Raw genomic sequence first — 14,592 nt, 5'->3', positions numbered from 1 at the left:
CCGCCGTACCTAAGCCCGGCGGATGAAGTACAGACGCCGGAAGGCCGGCAGCAGGAGTTCCCGGTGGAGGTAAGTAAACCACCTAACCCTCCTTTAGGGGTGCCTAACCCTAACCTCCTTCTCTAGTGCCTAACCCTAACCTCCCCGCTGAGGTGCCTAAACCTAACCCCCCTCCCCGCCCCCTAAACCTAACCCCCAGGGGTGCCTGATGCTAACTTAACCCTAACATCGGGAAGCCAGGCGACACCTATCATTAGTCTATTGCCAGGATTAAACAGTCGGGAAGCCGGCATTTTGACCGCCAGCTTCCTAACTACATCCCGTTTAGTGTTAAGGTGCATACACACTAGACGATATGCTCCCTGAGCGATATCGTCTAGTGTGTCCCCGGCAGGCTGTGCTCAATGTCGTTCATGACATTGAGCACAGCCGCTGAACGATATCATTAGCGATTTCGTTCAGCGCCGGGCTCTCTCACCCATTCCCTGACATGCAGCAACCTCACGAGGTCGTCAGGTTGGCCTGCATGTCAGCCCGATGAACGAGGATGACGAATGACCCGCGGGAACGCGCGTCGTCGTCATCGTTCATCTTTTTTGTGTTAAAAATGGACGATAAAGTGGACGACTGAACGATAACGTTCAGTCGTCCACTTTAATCGCCCAGTGTGTACGCACCATTAGGCACTCGGGAGAGAGTTAGGGTTAGGCTGTCGGGGGGGGAGGATTAGGGTTAGGCTGTACAAGGGAATCGGTATGTTAGCCCGGCGGATGAAATACTGACGCCGGAAGGCCGGCATATGGAGATCCCGACAGGGTAAGTATAAAGGCTACCCTAACCCTCTCCCCACTCTAACCCTAACCCTCCCTTAGGGGTGCCTAACGCTAACCTCCCCCCAGGGGTGCCTAAACCTAACCCCCTCTCCCCGCACCCTAAACCTAACCCTCCCAGTGGTGGTGCCTAACCTTAACCTCCTCCTGTAGGTGCATAACCCTAACCTCCCTTCCCCTAGCCTAACCCTCCCGAGGGGGTGCCTAACTCTAAGTCCCCTCGGGAGACCCTAATCATAACTCCCCCCCCCACTCCCGACGTCCGGCTTACCTACAATCGGTATGCCGGGCGTCGGGATTTCGGCATGGGGCTAATGATAGGCATTGGTATTTAGGCGCCTATCATTAGTCCCATGCCAGGATTTCACCGTCGGGAAGCCGGCGGTCGGCATTTCGACCGCTGGCTTCCTGACTACTGTACATACCTGTACAAGGAGAGGGTTAGAGTTATGCTGAGTGTGTTAGGGGTAGGGGTAAGGGAAAGGCTACTTACCTACATGTGTCAGGATTTCCTTCGATTCAGACTATGGCCCTAACTGTGGAGTTTGTATATTCTCCCCGTGCTTGCGTGGGTTTTCTCCGGGTGCTCCGGTTTCCTCCCACACTCCAAAAATATACTATTAGGTTAATTAGCTCCCCACAAAATTGACCATAGTGTGTATGTTTGTGAGCATGTGGTAGGGAATATAGTTTGTAAGCTCCACTGTGGCAGAGACAGATGTGAATAGTAAGATATTCTCTGTAAAGCGCTGCGGAATATGTTTGCGCTATATAAATAACTGGTAATAAATACATATATTTTTTTAAAATTGTTCCACTTATGTTTCAAATGGACACAGCAACCAATCAGATGTGAATTTTCTTTTCTAGGACAGTTAAGTAAATGAAAGCAAATGTCTGATTGGTTGCTATGGGTAACTCCACTTTTTTTCAGTTACCTGTGAAACAGTGGCCCTGATTCAGAGCCGGACGCTCTGACAGAGCGTCTTTTTTTTTTTATGGAGCGGTCTCCTGGCTGCTCGCATAGCTGTGGGTTGCAAAACCATCGCGACCATCGGGCTTGCGACGAGACCCTTGTGGTAAGGTTTCGTGGCCGCAAGCCCCAGAGAGCTTTCGGCTCAAACAGAGCCAAAAGCTCTCCCACTCACATCACTTGTGATGTCAGTGGGGCCGCCCCCAGACGGTAGGCGTTCCCATGGGAACGCCTCCGTCTGGGCAGCCACCCCCCCGACCCGCCCACCAAAGGGGGCGTGCTGTCACTCAACATCGACAGCATGCCCCCTTTGGTGCGAGACCCGGAGCGACAGATTGTCCGTCGCTATCCGGGTCTCGCACATGCGCACGACGGAGGCGGCTCTGTCGTGCGCATGCGCTCTGGGCCACCATCGACCCGGTTGCGAGCGCTCAGCGCTTGCGACCGGGTCTGAATCAGGCCCAGTGTTCGTAAAATGTTCCATGCTGCATATTGGTAGAGCAAAATACAAACCTCTCTGTATCAAATTCTTTCTGGACTGTCTCCAGTTCCTGCTGATACTCCTCCTGCAGCAGATCGAGGCGCTCCCTCTGCAGCTCCAAAAGTTGGTCAATGTTCTGGAGGTGGCTACGCAGGGCATGGTTGTACTGCTCCTCCGCCTCCTCTACATCTTTTATTAGTGACTAAAAGCAACAAACATAAAGACGTCACTTACATGAGCTGTCTTATTTATTTAGTAACTCACTACGTGTGATTACTTATTTATAAATATCACTAGGGACCTGAGGACACATAAGATATATGTAGGTTTCTGTTAGTATATGAGATACTGTATATTGCTGTAGCTGTACTAAATTTACTGTATTCCTCTATCACAGACCCACTTTATATAATTTACATTATGGAAACTACATCATTCTAATATAATCAGTGGAGGCTCCAGAGGTGGGACTGCAGTCCAAAATTAAAATAGGGGAGCCGCACCAACTGCCAGTGAGTCCCAGCCGGCGATGTTTGGCAGTGTTTGGAGTGGCAGTTGGTGTGGCTCCCCTGTTTGAATTTTTGGCTGTGCTGCAGCCCCACCTCTGAGCCTCCACTGAATATAATGCAGCATACAATCAACACTGCTACCCCAACATGAAATGAGCACTGCTTAATATTCTAATACTTTAGTACCTACAGCATTCAGGAATAGATTCATAAGACCAGGACTGGCTGACGTCTACAATAACAAAGACTACAACATGTAGCATTGTCTCAGCCTAATTCTGCTACATACATCAGTGACAGTAAATGCAAGGTTGGTGCTACCATTAGGCATCTTAAGGCATCTGCATAGAGAGACGCCACTGAGGCGCTCATTCCCTGCTGTGTGACTGCCAACACTGGGGCTGATGCTGGGTGGGAAGGATCTCTATACACGGACGTAAACGCCGAGTTCTTGCATACAGCACATGTGCAGATGTGAATTTTGCGTATCTCCGTCCTATCAGATGTAACTTACCTTTATTTGTGGATCGTGGGTGTTTCAAGCGTTTCAGGGCGGCAGCAATGGGATCGCGTGGACCTGCCCTGACTTGTGGGAGTGCCTTGCGTCAAGGGAGTATCATGGGCATGTTGTGGACGTGTAGCTATAGCTTCGTGCACGCGCGGCGAGAAAAAGCCTTTTTCTGATGCATCTCTTACACTTAGCATGGGGCTGATGCAAGTACTGATACTAATCACAGCGGCGGCTGGTGTAACTGCAATGAGCGGCACGCCTGTTTGCTTCCTCTTTAGTCTTACAGAATCTAACACAATCATAAAGTAGTAATTCAGGCTTCCCCGGCTACCCAAAACTACAACCATTTTGCGTGCGATTCACAATGTGGAATGAAGGGGATTGGTATGAAAACCGCCGGACGCATGTTCGAATCCCGACGCAGGAAGACCGGCAGTGAAGATCCTGACAGGTAAGTATTTTTTATATTTACTAACCTAACCCCCCCCTAACCCTCCCTTAGGGGTGCCTAACCCTAACCTCCCCCCCGGGGGTGCCTAACCTTAACCCCCATTCCCCTAGCCTAACCCTAAGTCCCCCCCCGGGAGCCCTTAACCTAACCCACCCACCCCCCACGGTTGTCCACGTCCGCCGCCCAGCTTACCTTCAATCGGTGTGCCGGGCGTCGGGCTCCCGGTGTAGGTAAAATGACAGGTGTCGGGATTTCGACGCCTGTCATTAGACACCTGCCGGGATTAGACAGTCGGCATTTCGACCGTCAGCTTCCTGATTACATCCCGAATGAAGAACATAATGACAGGCAGCACCGTGACACTCCCAGAATATGCCCATTGTTGCGTGCACTACTACCATCATAATCGATCCCAACAGCACCTCTATGTGTGCTCTCTGAGTAACGCATGCACCGTAGGGGTTTCACATGCACATAGGGCCTGATTCAGAGCCGGACGCTCTTTCAGAGTGCTCGCTCTGAATCAGTGCCCGTCTATTGTATTTTTAGAGCGGCCTCCTGGCTACCCACAGCTAGTGCGAGCGGCCAGGATGATGGTTGCGGTGGTCAAGACCATCGGACTTGCGACGAGACCCTTGTGGTAGGGTCTCTTTGCCGCAAGTCCCAGGGGACTTCTTGCTCTTACAGAGCAAAAAGTCCACCCACTGACATCACTTGTGATGCCAGTGGGGCCGGCCCCAGACGGTAGGCGTTCCCATGGGAACGCCTCCGTCTGGGCAGCCACGCCCCCGGCCCGCCCACCAAAGGGGGCGTGCTGTCACTCAACATCGACAGCACGCCCCCTTTGTAGCGAGACCCGGAGCGACGGCTTGCCCATCGCTATCCGGGTCTCGTGCATGCGCACGACAGAGCCGCCTCCGTCATGCGACTGCGCACTGGGCCAACATCGACCCGCTTGCGAGCGCTCAGCGCTCGCGAGCGGGTCTGAATCAGGCCCATAATCTGTACTTGACAAGTGTCTGATCTCAATTCCCACACACACCATTTCTCCTATGAAACAAGGGAAATACTTTACACCCTTGTAGACATGATGATCATAGCCTGCAAATCCATATACTTCCCATAAAACAGGTCACCAACTAGGTGTGTAGCATCACTAGAGCATTTGTGCTGCAGGTTTGTACTTTTGCTGTTTGTAAATGAGGTCCCCGTTGTAAGGTCTGAGTTTCTAATTCTAGTTGTCCCCAACAAACCAGGTAATCTCTTGCCAGCACTTAGACATTTTTCATGCAAATGTCGGAAATGATTGCATGACTATGTATGCTGACATAAAGTATGGATTATTACAAGTATGAACTACTGCAGCCACAATGCCCTGCGGGTGCTTTCTCCTGCTCTACCTACCTACCTACCCACCCTCTGTTTCATGTCTGCATTTTACCATCAACCTCGTATGTACTTGACTTGTTCCGTTTTCATGATTTTGCATGATTTCTTACACCATCCATTTTAGTTACTAAACTAGCTCTATGGACCTCATTCAGAGTCGGTCGGAAGCGGCCGCTTGGTCGTACCCAGCGATGTTCGCAAAACAGCGCATGCGTAAGTTTCGCAATGAGCGTGCGCAAACTAGCTGTTGCGATCGGAAATTTCTCTCTCCTTCAACTTGGCCAGGTCGTTAGTTTGAGTGACAGGATGAGGCGTTTGTGGGTGGTAACAGTGGAAGGTGATCCGAACGCAGGCGTACCTGATTATGCAAACGGCATTTTATGGGAGTGCATAATTAACTAAGTAGTCATGGCACATGTGACATGGGAAGTTTTTACACTGACTTGATCGTAGTGCTTAAGAGAGGGTATGGTCAACCTTAAGCTCTACGACCAGCTCCTATGGTTCCCGATGGTCTCAATTAAACCTTATATGCCCGGAGATTACGTGTATTGCGAACGAGAAGGGGGCGTGTTTTTATTCTCACGGCCGCATTCTCCCCTAGCTCGCCCAGCTAACGATCCCATCTTAACGACGCAACTTGCGAGCGATTCATTTGCATATCCGGCCCCTTTTCCCTTACGACCGAGCAGCCGCAACGACCGACTCTGAATGAGGTCCTATGTGTGAACTTTTTCACCTTTGTAAGAGAGCACACTGCATAGCAGAAAGGCAGACCCTTATGTACTACACGTGCCCACAACCATATACTTCATCTGTCAGTAAAAATAGGTGAAAAGAAATATCTTCAAATTTGTCACCCATGATACCACTACACTACTCCATCTCTTCCAATACCTCACCATTAGCACTCTTTCAAGGCGTGTTTTGAATATGGAATCTTGTAATCTTTTGTGCTTAATGACTGTGACAGAAAGAAGCACTACTTATACAAATATGAAGATAAATGTCTATTAAGACAAGAGTTTTTTTGTTTTTTTACAGTAACATTGGATTTTTGTACTTACTGTAAAAACCCTTTGTCGAAATTCATCTAGGAAACACTGCAGATAGCCATTACATGTGGGGTTAGAGGTCTAGGTATAGGTATAGGAGCTTGGCATTGAACTAGTTAATTAAAAACAGAAACACCGCCCCCTCTAACATCTCCCTCCTGCACATAACCTCAGTTTGGACGTTTAGCAAAGCCACATAGAGGAACTATAAAAATAACCAACAAATAAATACATTAGTAAAAGGGCTATAGCCCAAAAGTATATCGCAGTGTTCCCCAGATGTACTTCAAGGAAGGGATTTTATGGCGAGTACAAAAATCTAATTTCCTCTATCATCCATCTGGGGAACAATGTGGTTAGCCATTACATGTGGGACTTCCAAAAGCAAGCTAACATGGGGGGGGGGGGGGCGGCCGGTAAGGCCGCGCGCAGAACCTTACGCCCAAAACTGGCGTCTCCCATACCAAAGGTATGGAATCTGTAAAACTTAGTGAAGGTATGCACAGAGGATCATGTTGCTGCTCTTCACAACTGCTCCAACGAGTCCACATGGTGCACAGACCAAGAGGCTCCAACTGCCTGGATAGAATGGGACCTGAGAGAATCTGGAACCAGGAAAATCAGAAGATATGCAAGCATGACGAATGGCAGAAGTGACCCACCTAGCAATAGAGGCTCGGGACGCAGGCCAACCCCTCTTTGGTCCATCAAATAATACCAAGAGAGTCTGTATGTCTCATTGCAGTAGTTCGATCCAAGTAAATACGGAGAGCTTGGACCATATCCAACAATCGTCGTGAGGAAGCTGTAGAAGACGAATCCTTGGGAAAAGCTGAAAGAACTATATCCTGATTAAGGTGAAATTCAGACACCACTTTAGGAAGAAAAGATGGCTTTGTACGCAAAAACACCCGATCCGAATAAAAAAATTACCAATGGTGGTCTACAAGATAGGGCGGCAATTCAGAAACCCTTCTGGCCAAAGTGATAGCCAATAAAAATGCCACCTTTAAAGTAAGGTAACGGAGTTCTACTGATTCAAGAGGTTCAAAAGGAGCCTTTTGAAGAGCCTCCAATACCAAGTTCAAATCCCAGGGGGGAACAGGGGGCACATATGAGGCTTGAACATGAAGAACCCCTTGTAAAAAGGCCTGAACCTCCGCAATATTAGCCACTTTACGCTGAAATAGGATAGACAGAGCTGACACTTGCCCTTTCAGAGAAGACAATCGAAGACCTTTAAACAATCCATCCTGAAGAAAGGATAAAAGACATGGTAAGTGGAAATCAGCAACTGAAAGACCTCTTCCTTCACACCAGGAAATATGACGCTTCCAGACCCGATGGTAAAATTCTGGAAGTAATAGGTTTACAAGCTTGAATCATAGTCCGAACTACTGGCTGAGAGAACCCTCAAGCTCTTAAGATCTTGGTTTCAAGAGCAATGCCGTCAAAGGCAACTAATGTAAATTTTGGTGTAGGCATGGACCTTGTTGAAGAAGGTCTATCCTTAGAGGAAGACAGAACGGATCTGTGGCCAACATACTCTGAAGGAGAGAGAACTACTGGTGACAAGGCCAGTCTGGGGCAATGAGATAACCGGAAGACCATCCCTCTGGATTCTATGCAGTACTCTGGGTAGCATGGAAAGAGGCAGAAAGATATAACCTAGACTGAAGGTCCACGGAGCAGAAATTTCATCCACTAAGGCTGCCCGAGGGTCTCTGGATCTTGCACCGTACAGAGGTAGTTTCTTAATCAGGCGAGAGGCCATGAGGTCTATGTCTGGAGTCCCCCACCTGTCCAGTCTGAAACACCTGTTGTTGTAGCTCCCACTCTCCGGGATGAATGGTGTGGCGACTGAGAAAGTCTGCTTCCCAGTTGTCCACTCCTGGAATGTGTACTGACGAGATGGCAAACCCCAAAGGTCCACCCTATGAAGGATATGAGATACCTCTCTCATGGCTTGCATGCTTCGAGTTCCACCTGTTTACATAAGCCACCACTGTGGCATCGTCCTATTGAATCAGAAACGGATGGCCTTGTAAGAATGTCTGAGCTTGTTGCAGAACAAAGCAAATTGCCTGTACTTCGAGAATATTGATGGGAAGAACAGACTCCTGAAGAGACCAATGCCCCTGAAAAATTTGATCCAAAAGCACTGCACCCCAACCTGTTAGACTGGCATCTGTTATGATGATCACCCAATTCCAAATCTGAAAGAAGGAGCCCTTTATCAGATTTGGAGTGTGAAGCCACCACTGTAGGGTGCGACTGTTAGGATCCTCAACAGCAGATCATCTTCGTGGCAGGTCCCAGCTGCAGTTGTCACTGGGATATTGCATCTTGTCCTGATCCATGTTCCGGCTGTTGCAGGCAGCCGGATTCCTGTCTTGTCTGTATACAGCTCCAGCTGTTTGTCTGTGTGCTGGATTTAGCTGCACACTAATTAATCATGTCTTGTCTGTGGGCCTGATTCAGCAAGGAACACAAAGGAGAGAACGCACGCACCTGTCCGCTGCGAGAATATGCTAATCAATGCATACGCACGGAGACAGTAGCACGAGATGCAGACGCCCAGCCCTATATGAAGCCGCCCATCACCCTTTACTCAGCGTAAACATCGATTACATCGAGACCCATAGACCACATTTGCATAATAGTGGTTGACCAGACCTTGCACAGGATCTTGGCAACTTCCTGTGTGCACGGAGTCTCATCACTGCATCAGTCGCCGCACTGGCTTAATTATGGACGCCCCTAAAACGGTGTCCCAACGCACCACCCAGAAATGGCACTTCCTGTCAATCAATGTCGGAAGGGGTCTGCGTACACGCTGCGTGTAGTCTGTGTACGCTTTCCCGATCGCACTGGTTAGTTTGCGCACGTGCAGTGCGATGAATACGCAGTACAAAAACATCGGCCAAGTGCATGCGTTATCTCCTTTGCATTGCTTGCTGAATCAGGCCCTGTGTGCACAGCTCAGGTGCACACTAGCAGTCATTAGGAAGGGCTCTCTGCAGAAAAAGCCTTTGATTGGATCCTGCATCGCATAAGTTACAGCCAGCCCTTCACTCCATGCCGGCTATTGCGTTTGTTTGTGGCTTCCGGTTCTAGTGAGTAGTTCACCATTCTGTGTGTACTCCCTGCAAGTTACATCTAAGCAGTGGCTGCCGCTTCCCAGTGTGTGTGTGATTTACCTGCAAGTGACAACAGAGCAGTGCCTGCCACACCTCAGTGTCTGTGTGGATTCCCAGGAAGTACATTAAAGCAGTGTCAGTACTGCAAACTTTTTGTTTATTCCTTCCAGCACTCTCAGCAGCTTCTCTGTGTCTGTGTGGCCAATCAGCTTAACAACACCCAGTTGTCTGCACTTCTATTCAGTGCTATGTGCACTATCTCCAATTTACAGCTCTCAGTTTCAGTTGCTATTCATTGTCTGTTAATTCAAGCAAGCAATTAACTTTTGTAGCAATTCCTGATATCCCTTAGTGCATACCAGCTATTCAGCCTGCAACAAACCAATTGCACACCAGTCCTCAAGACTGCAACTAGCCAAGTGCATACCAGTCCTCAAGACTGTACACCAGCTATTAAGGCTGCAACTAGCCAAGTGCATACCAGCTATTAACGTTGCAACTAGCCAAATGCATACCAGTCCTCAAGACTGCAACTAGCTGTCAGGATTCTGCCTGGGATCGGCTGTTACTTACCACAGCACTGGCTTCCCCTCACTAGCGAGAGCAGTGAGACATCAGGGGTAGTGGTAGGTAACTTGCTGAGTATTCTTCACAGGGCCTAGGTGACTTCCACGCAATTCTCCGTATCAGAGTTCCTGCGGCGGTGGCCATGGGCGCAGCCATCTTGGCTGAATCACCTGATAGTTCTCACCTTACTTGCTCATCCAATGGACAGCTACCTGGGGGTATAAATAGGACTTCAGGTAACAGGAAGTGGCCTGATCAAACTGTCACGCTTAGCATCATGAGGGGCTGGAAGTTGTGGTCCCAGGTTAAGGAAGGAATTAGGAGCGAGGGTCCTGGATGTTCGTTCTCCCTATCCACAAGCATCGTATGTTGGCGAGACCTGACCTAAGGTGCGGAGTCTAACCTGCCGGGAGGTGTTCACCAGGAATATGGATTTCAGCTACACCTGGCAAGCAGGTCGCGGTCCCTTGGTCAGGGATCCAATGTGAGTGGGAATGGAGAAAGACACACTGCTTTGGCCCACTGGTAATATAATCTCTGTACCAATAGTACAGAGTAAGCAAAATAGAAATGTTTCCTGAAGTGGTACTGTGAGAGACCAGAGAAAGGCAATCCACTGAGGAGTAGGTTCTGCAGCTAACACTGGAGGAGAATGAGGATATGTTGCAGACACTGAAGGAGAATGAAGATCCGTACTTGTACACTACTGTGCGTACAGAGTACACAGGCAAAGGTATTCTGATGCACTGCTGCACCAAGAGGTGGCACTTGGAGTTGCACGCAGGAACTGCTGCACAAGGATATGGCACTTGAAATAGAACACACAGGCTACGGTGTTCTGTCGCACTGCTGCACAAGGATATGGCATTTGTAAATAACACACAGGCTACGGTGTTCTGTTGCACTGCTGCACAAGGATATGGCATTTGTAAATAACACACAGGCTACGGTGTTCTGTCGCACAAGGATATGACACTTGTAAATAGCAAAAAGGTGTTCTGTCGCACTGCTGCACAAGGATATGGCACTTGTAAATAGCACACTAGGGCTCAGTACATAGGTGATGTACTGAGTATACACTGGAAATAACACTGGGAAGAGTCTCTTGAAGATTGCATGTGATGCCTGGAATGAAGCAAACAGCAACCATCTGGGATTAACGAAGTTGATCAGACAACTTCCTGTTACCTGGAGTCCTGTTTATAACCCCAGGTCCATTGGATGGTAGCTGTCCATTGGATGAGCAAGTCAGCTGAGAACTGACACAGCTACCACTGGATAAGAATCTATCAGGTGATTAAGCCAAGATGGCTGCGCCCATGACCACCGCCGCAGGAACCAATATGAAGAATTGCGTGGAAGTCACCTGGGCCCCGGGAAGAATACTCAGTAAGTCACCTACCACTGCCCCTGACATCTCACTGCTCTCGCTAGTGAGGGAAAGCCAGCGCTGTGGTAAGTAATAGATGATCCCAGGCAGAATCCTGACACTAGCCAAATGCATACCAGCTATTCAGGCTGCAACTAGCCAAGTACATTTCAACCCTCTAGGTCACATTTCAACTAGGAGCCATCTTGTCCTCACAATTCCTTATCAATCAACTCTTTATCAATTGACTCTTTTAGTATCTATTAACAATTGACTCTTGGTCAACCAATTCACTATACTCTCCTGAGCTTCATGTTCCTGGTATGATTTAACTGTGAATCTTCTCTGAGATTCATAACAGTGACAAGTCTGAGGAGACAGACTGAGGAACTGTGGGCCTGATTCAGACCCGGTCACAAACGCTGAGCGCTCGCACCCGGGCCGATGGTGGCCCAGAGCGCATGCGCACGACGGAGCAGGCTCAGTCGTGCGCATGCGCGAGACCCGGATAGCGACGGGCACTCCGTCGCTCCGGGTCTCGCACCAAAGGGGGCGTGCTGTTGATGTTGAGTGACAGCACGCCCCCTTTGGTGGGCAGGCCGGGGGGGTGGCTGCCCAGACGGAGGCATTCCCATGAGAATGCCTACCGTTTGGAGACGGCCCCACTGACATCACAAGTGATGTCAGTGGGAGAGCTTTCGGCTCTGTTTGAGCCAAAAGCTCTCTGGGGCTTGCGGCCACGAGACCCTACCACAAAAGAGTCTCGTCGCAAGCACGATGGTCGCGATGGTCTTGGCATCCCACAGCAATGCGAGCGGCCAGGAGGCCGTTCCATATAAAAAAAAAAAGGCGCCCTGATTCAGAGCGAGCGCTCTGTCAGAGCGTCCGGCTCTCAATCAGGGCCTGTGTCTATTCGAGGACTTCTCTTGAACCAACAGAGAAGAATCTGGTGTTGAAGTTTCCTGGCATGGAACCTGCAGAATGGAACCACCTTGAAGGCTGCTACCAGTCTCCCCAGAAGTTGCATGCACCTGAGAACTGAGACTCGATGCTGCTGAAGAAGAGATTGTACTCCGGATTGGAGATCCTGTATCTTTTGTGATGGAAGTAAAACTCTCTGAGAAACTGTGTCAAATACAAGACCTAGGGGTAAATTTACTAAAGTGAGAGTTTTTACAAGTGGAGATGTTGCCCATAGCAACCAATCAGATTCTAACTACTATCTGCTAAAAGGTGCTAGTTAATTGTTAAATAGAATCTGCTATGGGCAACATCTCTACTTCTAAAAACTCTCACTTTAGTAAATATACCCTCTAGAAATATCATCCGCTGACCCGGCAACAGGCTCAATTTTTTTTAAATTGACGATCCAGCCGTCACCTTGCAAGGTAGAGATCGTGATTTATAGATGTTGAAGTAGAAGATTCTCCGATGGAGCCTTTAGTAAGAGATCGTCCAGATATGGAACCTATGGTTACCCCAGCGATCCTTAATAAAGAGACCATATGTGTCATAACTTCCGTGAACACACTCGGAGCTGTAGAAAGACCGAAAAGCAGAGCCTGAATTTGAAACTGCTGATCCTCAAACAGGAGTAGGTGTTGATGCCCTCTTCAAATGGGGATGTGGAGGTAACCGTCCTTGATGTCCATTGATGCTAAGAACTGGCCCACTTCCATAGTTGCAATGACGGAGCACAAAGACTCAAACTTGAAATTTGCCAGAAAAATTTATGGATTTAATCAGGATAGGACGAAAAGACCTGTATGGTTTGTCTACTAGAAAAAGGTTGGAATAGAAACCTTCTCCTTCTTGCTGAATGGGAACCGGAGTGATAACTGCCGAATCTGAAAGCAAACGAATCGACTGCAGCAAAGCGTAACAGATGTCTGGGTCTTGTGGTAAGGGAGTTGAGAAAAAAAACAGTGTGGTACGTAATCGTCCAAATTGAGAATGTACCCTTTGGTTACGATGCCTTGTATCCACCGATCTGTATTTGATTGAAGCCAAACATCTCGGAACTGGAGGAGGCGTGCCCCCACGACCTGAGAGGGTTGTCGGGCCCCCTGACCGTCATGCAGAAGGGTTCTCTGTTGGTTTGGCGGCAGGTCGACGGGTATTGGTGATACCTCATGCTCGAAAGGCTCCCCTACATGGATAGTTGGACATACCTCGAAAGGACTTAAAAGATCCTCTTCCTTGTGTTTGGAAGACATGAAAACGAGGACCTCTAGTCTTAGGAGCAAAAACCGGAAAATACGGACTCTTACCCCCAGTAGCCTGTGAGATGATCTTCGTAAGCTCAGAGCCAAAAATCGCTAATGCAGAAACTCTGGCCTGTATGGAAAATATGTCCAAAAAAGCATCACCCACATACATAAGAGCTTCTTGCACTTGTTCCGTATGAGTACCTAATTCAGAATTTGCATCACCAGATGGGAATCCAGACGACATCTGGGTTACCCAGGCTTCAACCATTCTAACAGCCCAGGCGCTAGCTAAGACAGGATGAAGAGACGCTCCTGTAAGGGTAAAGATGAATTTTAGAACAGCATCAGTTTTTCTATCAATGTGATCCTACCTGAACGGTAGGGAAAACTGTGGCTTTAGCCAGTCGAGTTACTGGGGCATCCACCCAAGGGGGAACCTCCTAAGGCTTAGTATCATCATCATCAGCAAATGGGTACAAAAACTGAACTTTCTAGGGACCTGAAACTTTGTGTCAGGCTTAAGCCAAGCGTCCTTTAAAAAGTCTCCCCACAGTGTGGAAAAGGAGGAAAACCAGGCACTGACTTATTTTTACGCTTGAAGAAAGAAGTGGAAGCAGGCTCTGTATTATCAGTGTCCTGTATTTGAAGAGTCTGATGTACCACTTCAACTAAATGTTTAACACCTGAAGAAGCTGGGGAATCTTCCTCCCAGCCAGAGGTATCCTCCCAATCAGGATCTAATTCCCCCTCCTCAGGAGATGGAGTCCGCCGGGTCAGAATCCCGGGAAAAGCGATAGTGGATGGCAACAGCCGCTTCTTAGTAGTGACTATTTTATTAAGAGATGCAATCATCTCAGAAAGGCATTTTGCCATATTACGAGCCCATTCAGGTTCCTCTGATGGACTCAAACCAATGGGGTGGCCACTTTTGAGCTAGGAACCGGGTCACTTACCAGGATTTGTCGGAGCTCTGCAATAGTATCCGCCATAGATCCAGCCCATTCCGGCATCACCGGTGCTTCCTTTGAAAACCCTGGAGCACAGTCCTGGTATTGCACGCTGTGCAGAGAGCCCCCTGCTCCGTGCATCCCTTTGGTAATTTTTTAC

At 48.7% G+C, this 14,592-nt stretch overlaps 1 protein-coding gene across 1 annotated transcript in view; it reads right to left on the bottom strand.

The window, feature by feature from the left end:
- The window catches only part of DRC2 (dynein regulatory complex subunit 2), a 43,373-nt gene that overhangs the window by 20,505 nt on the left and 8,276 nt on the right, over positions 1-14,592 (bottom strand). Inside the window, exon 4 of the mRNA XM_088479174.1 lies at positions 2,317-2,486. Coding sequence (XP_088335300.1) covers positions 2,317-2,486 — 170 coding nt within the window. The remainder of the gene's footprint in view (positions 1-2,316; positions 2,487-14,592) is intronic.

Source organism: Taudactylus pleione, unplaced genomic scaffold (genome assembly GCF_031769625.1).
Source record: "Taudactylus pleione unplaced genomic scaffold, aTauple2 ptg000005l, whole genome shotgun sequence".
Lineage (NCBI taxonomy): Eukaryota > Metazoa > Chordata > Amphibia > Anura > Myobatrachidae > Taudactylus > Taudactylus pleione.
Note: the sequence above shows the minus strand (reverse complement) of the source record. Positions and strands in the feature narration are given on the sequence as shown.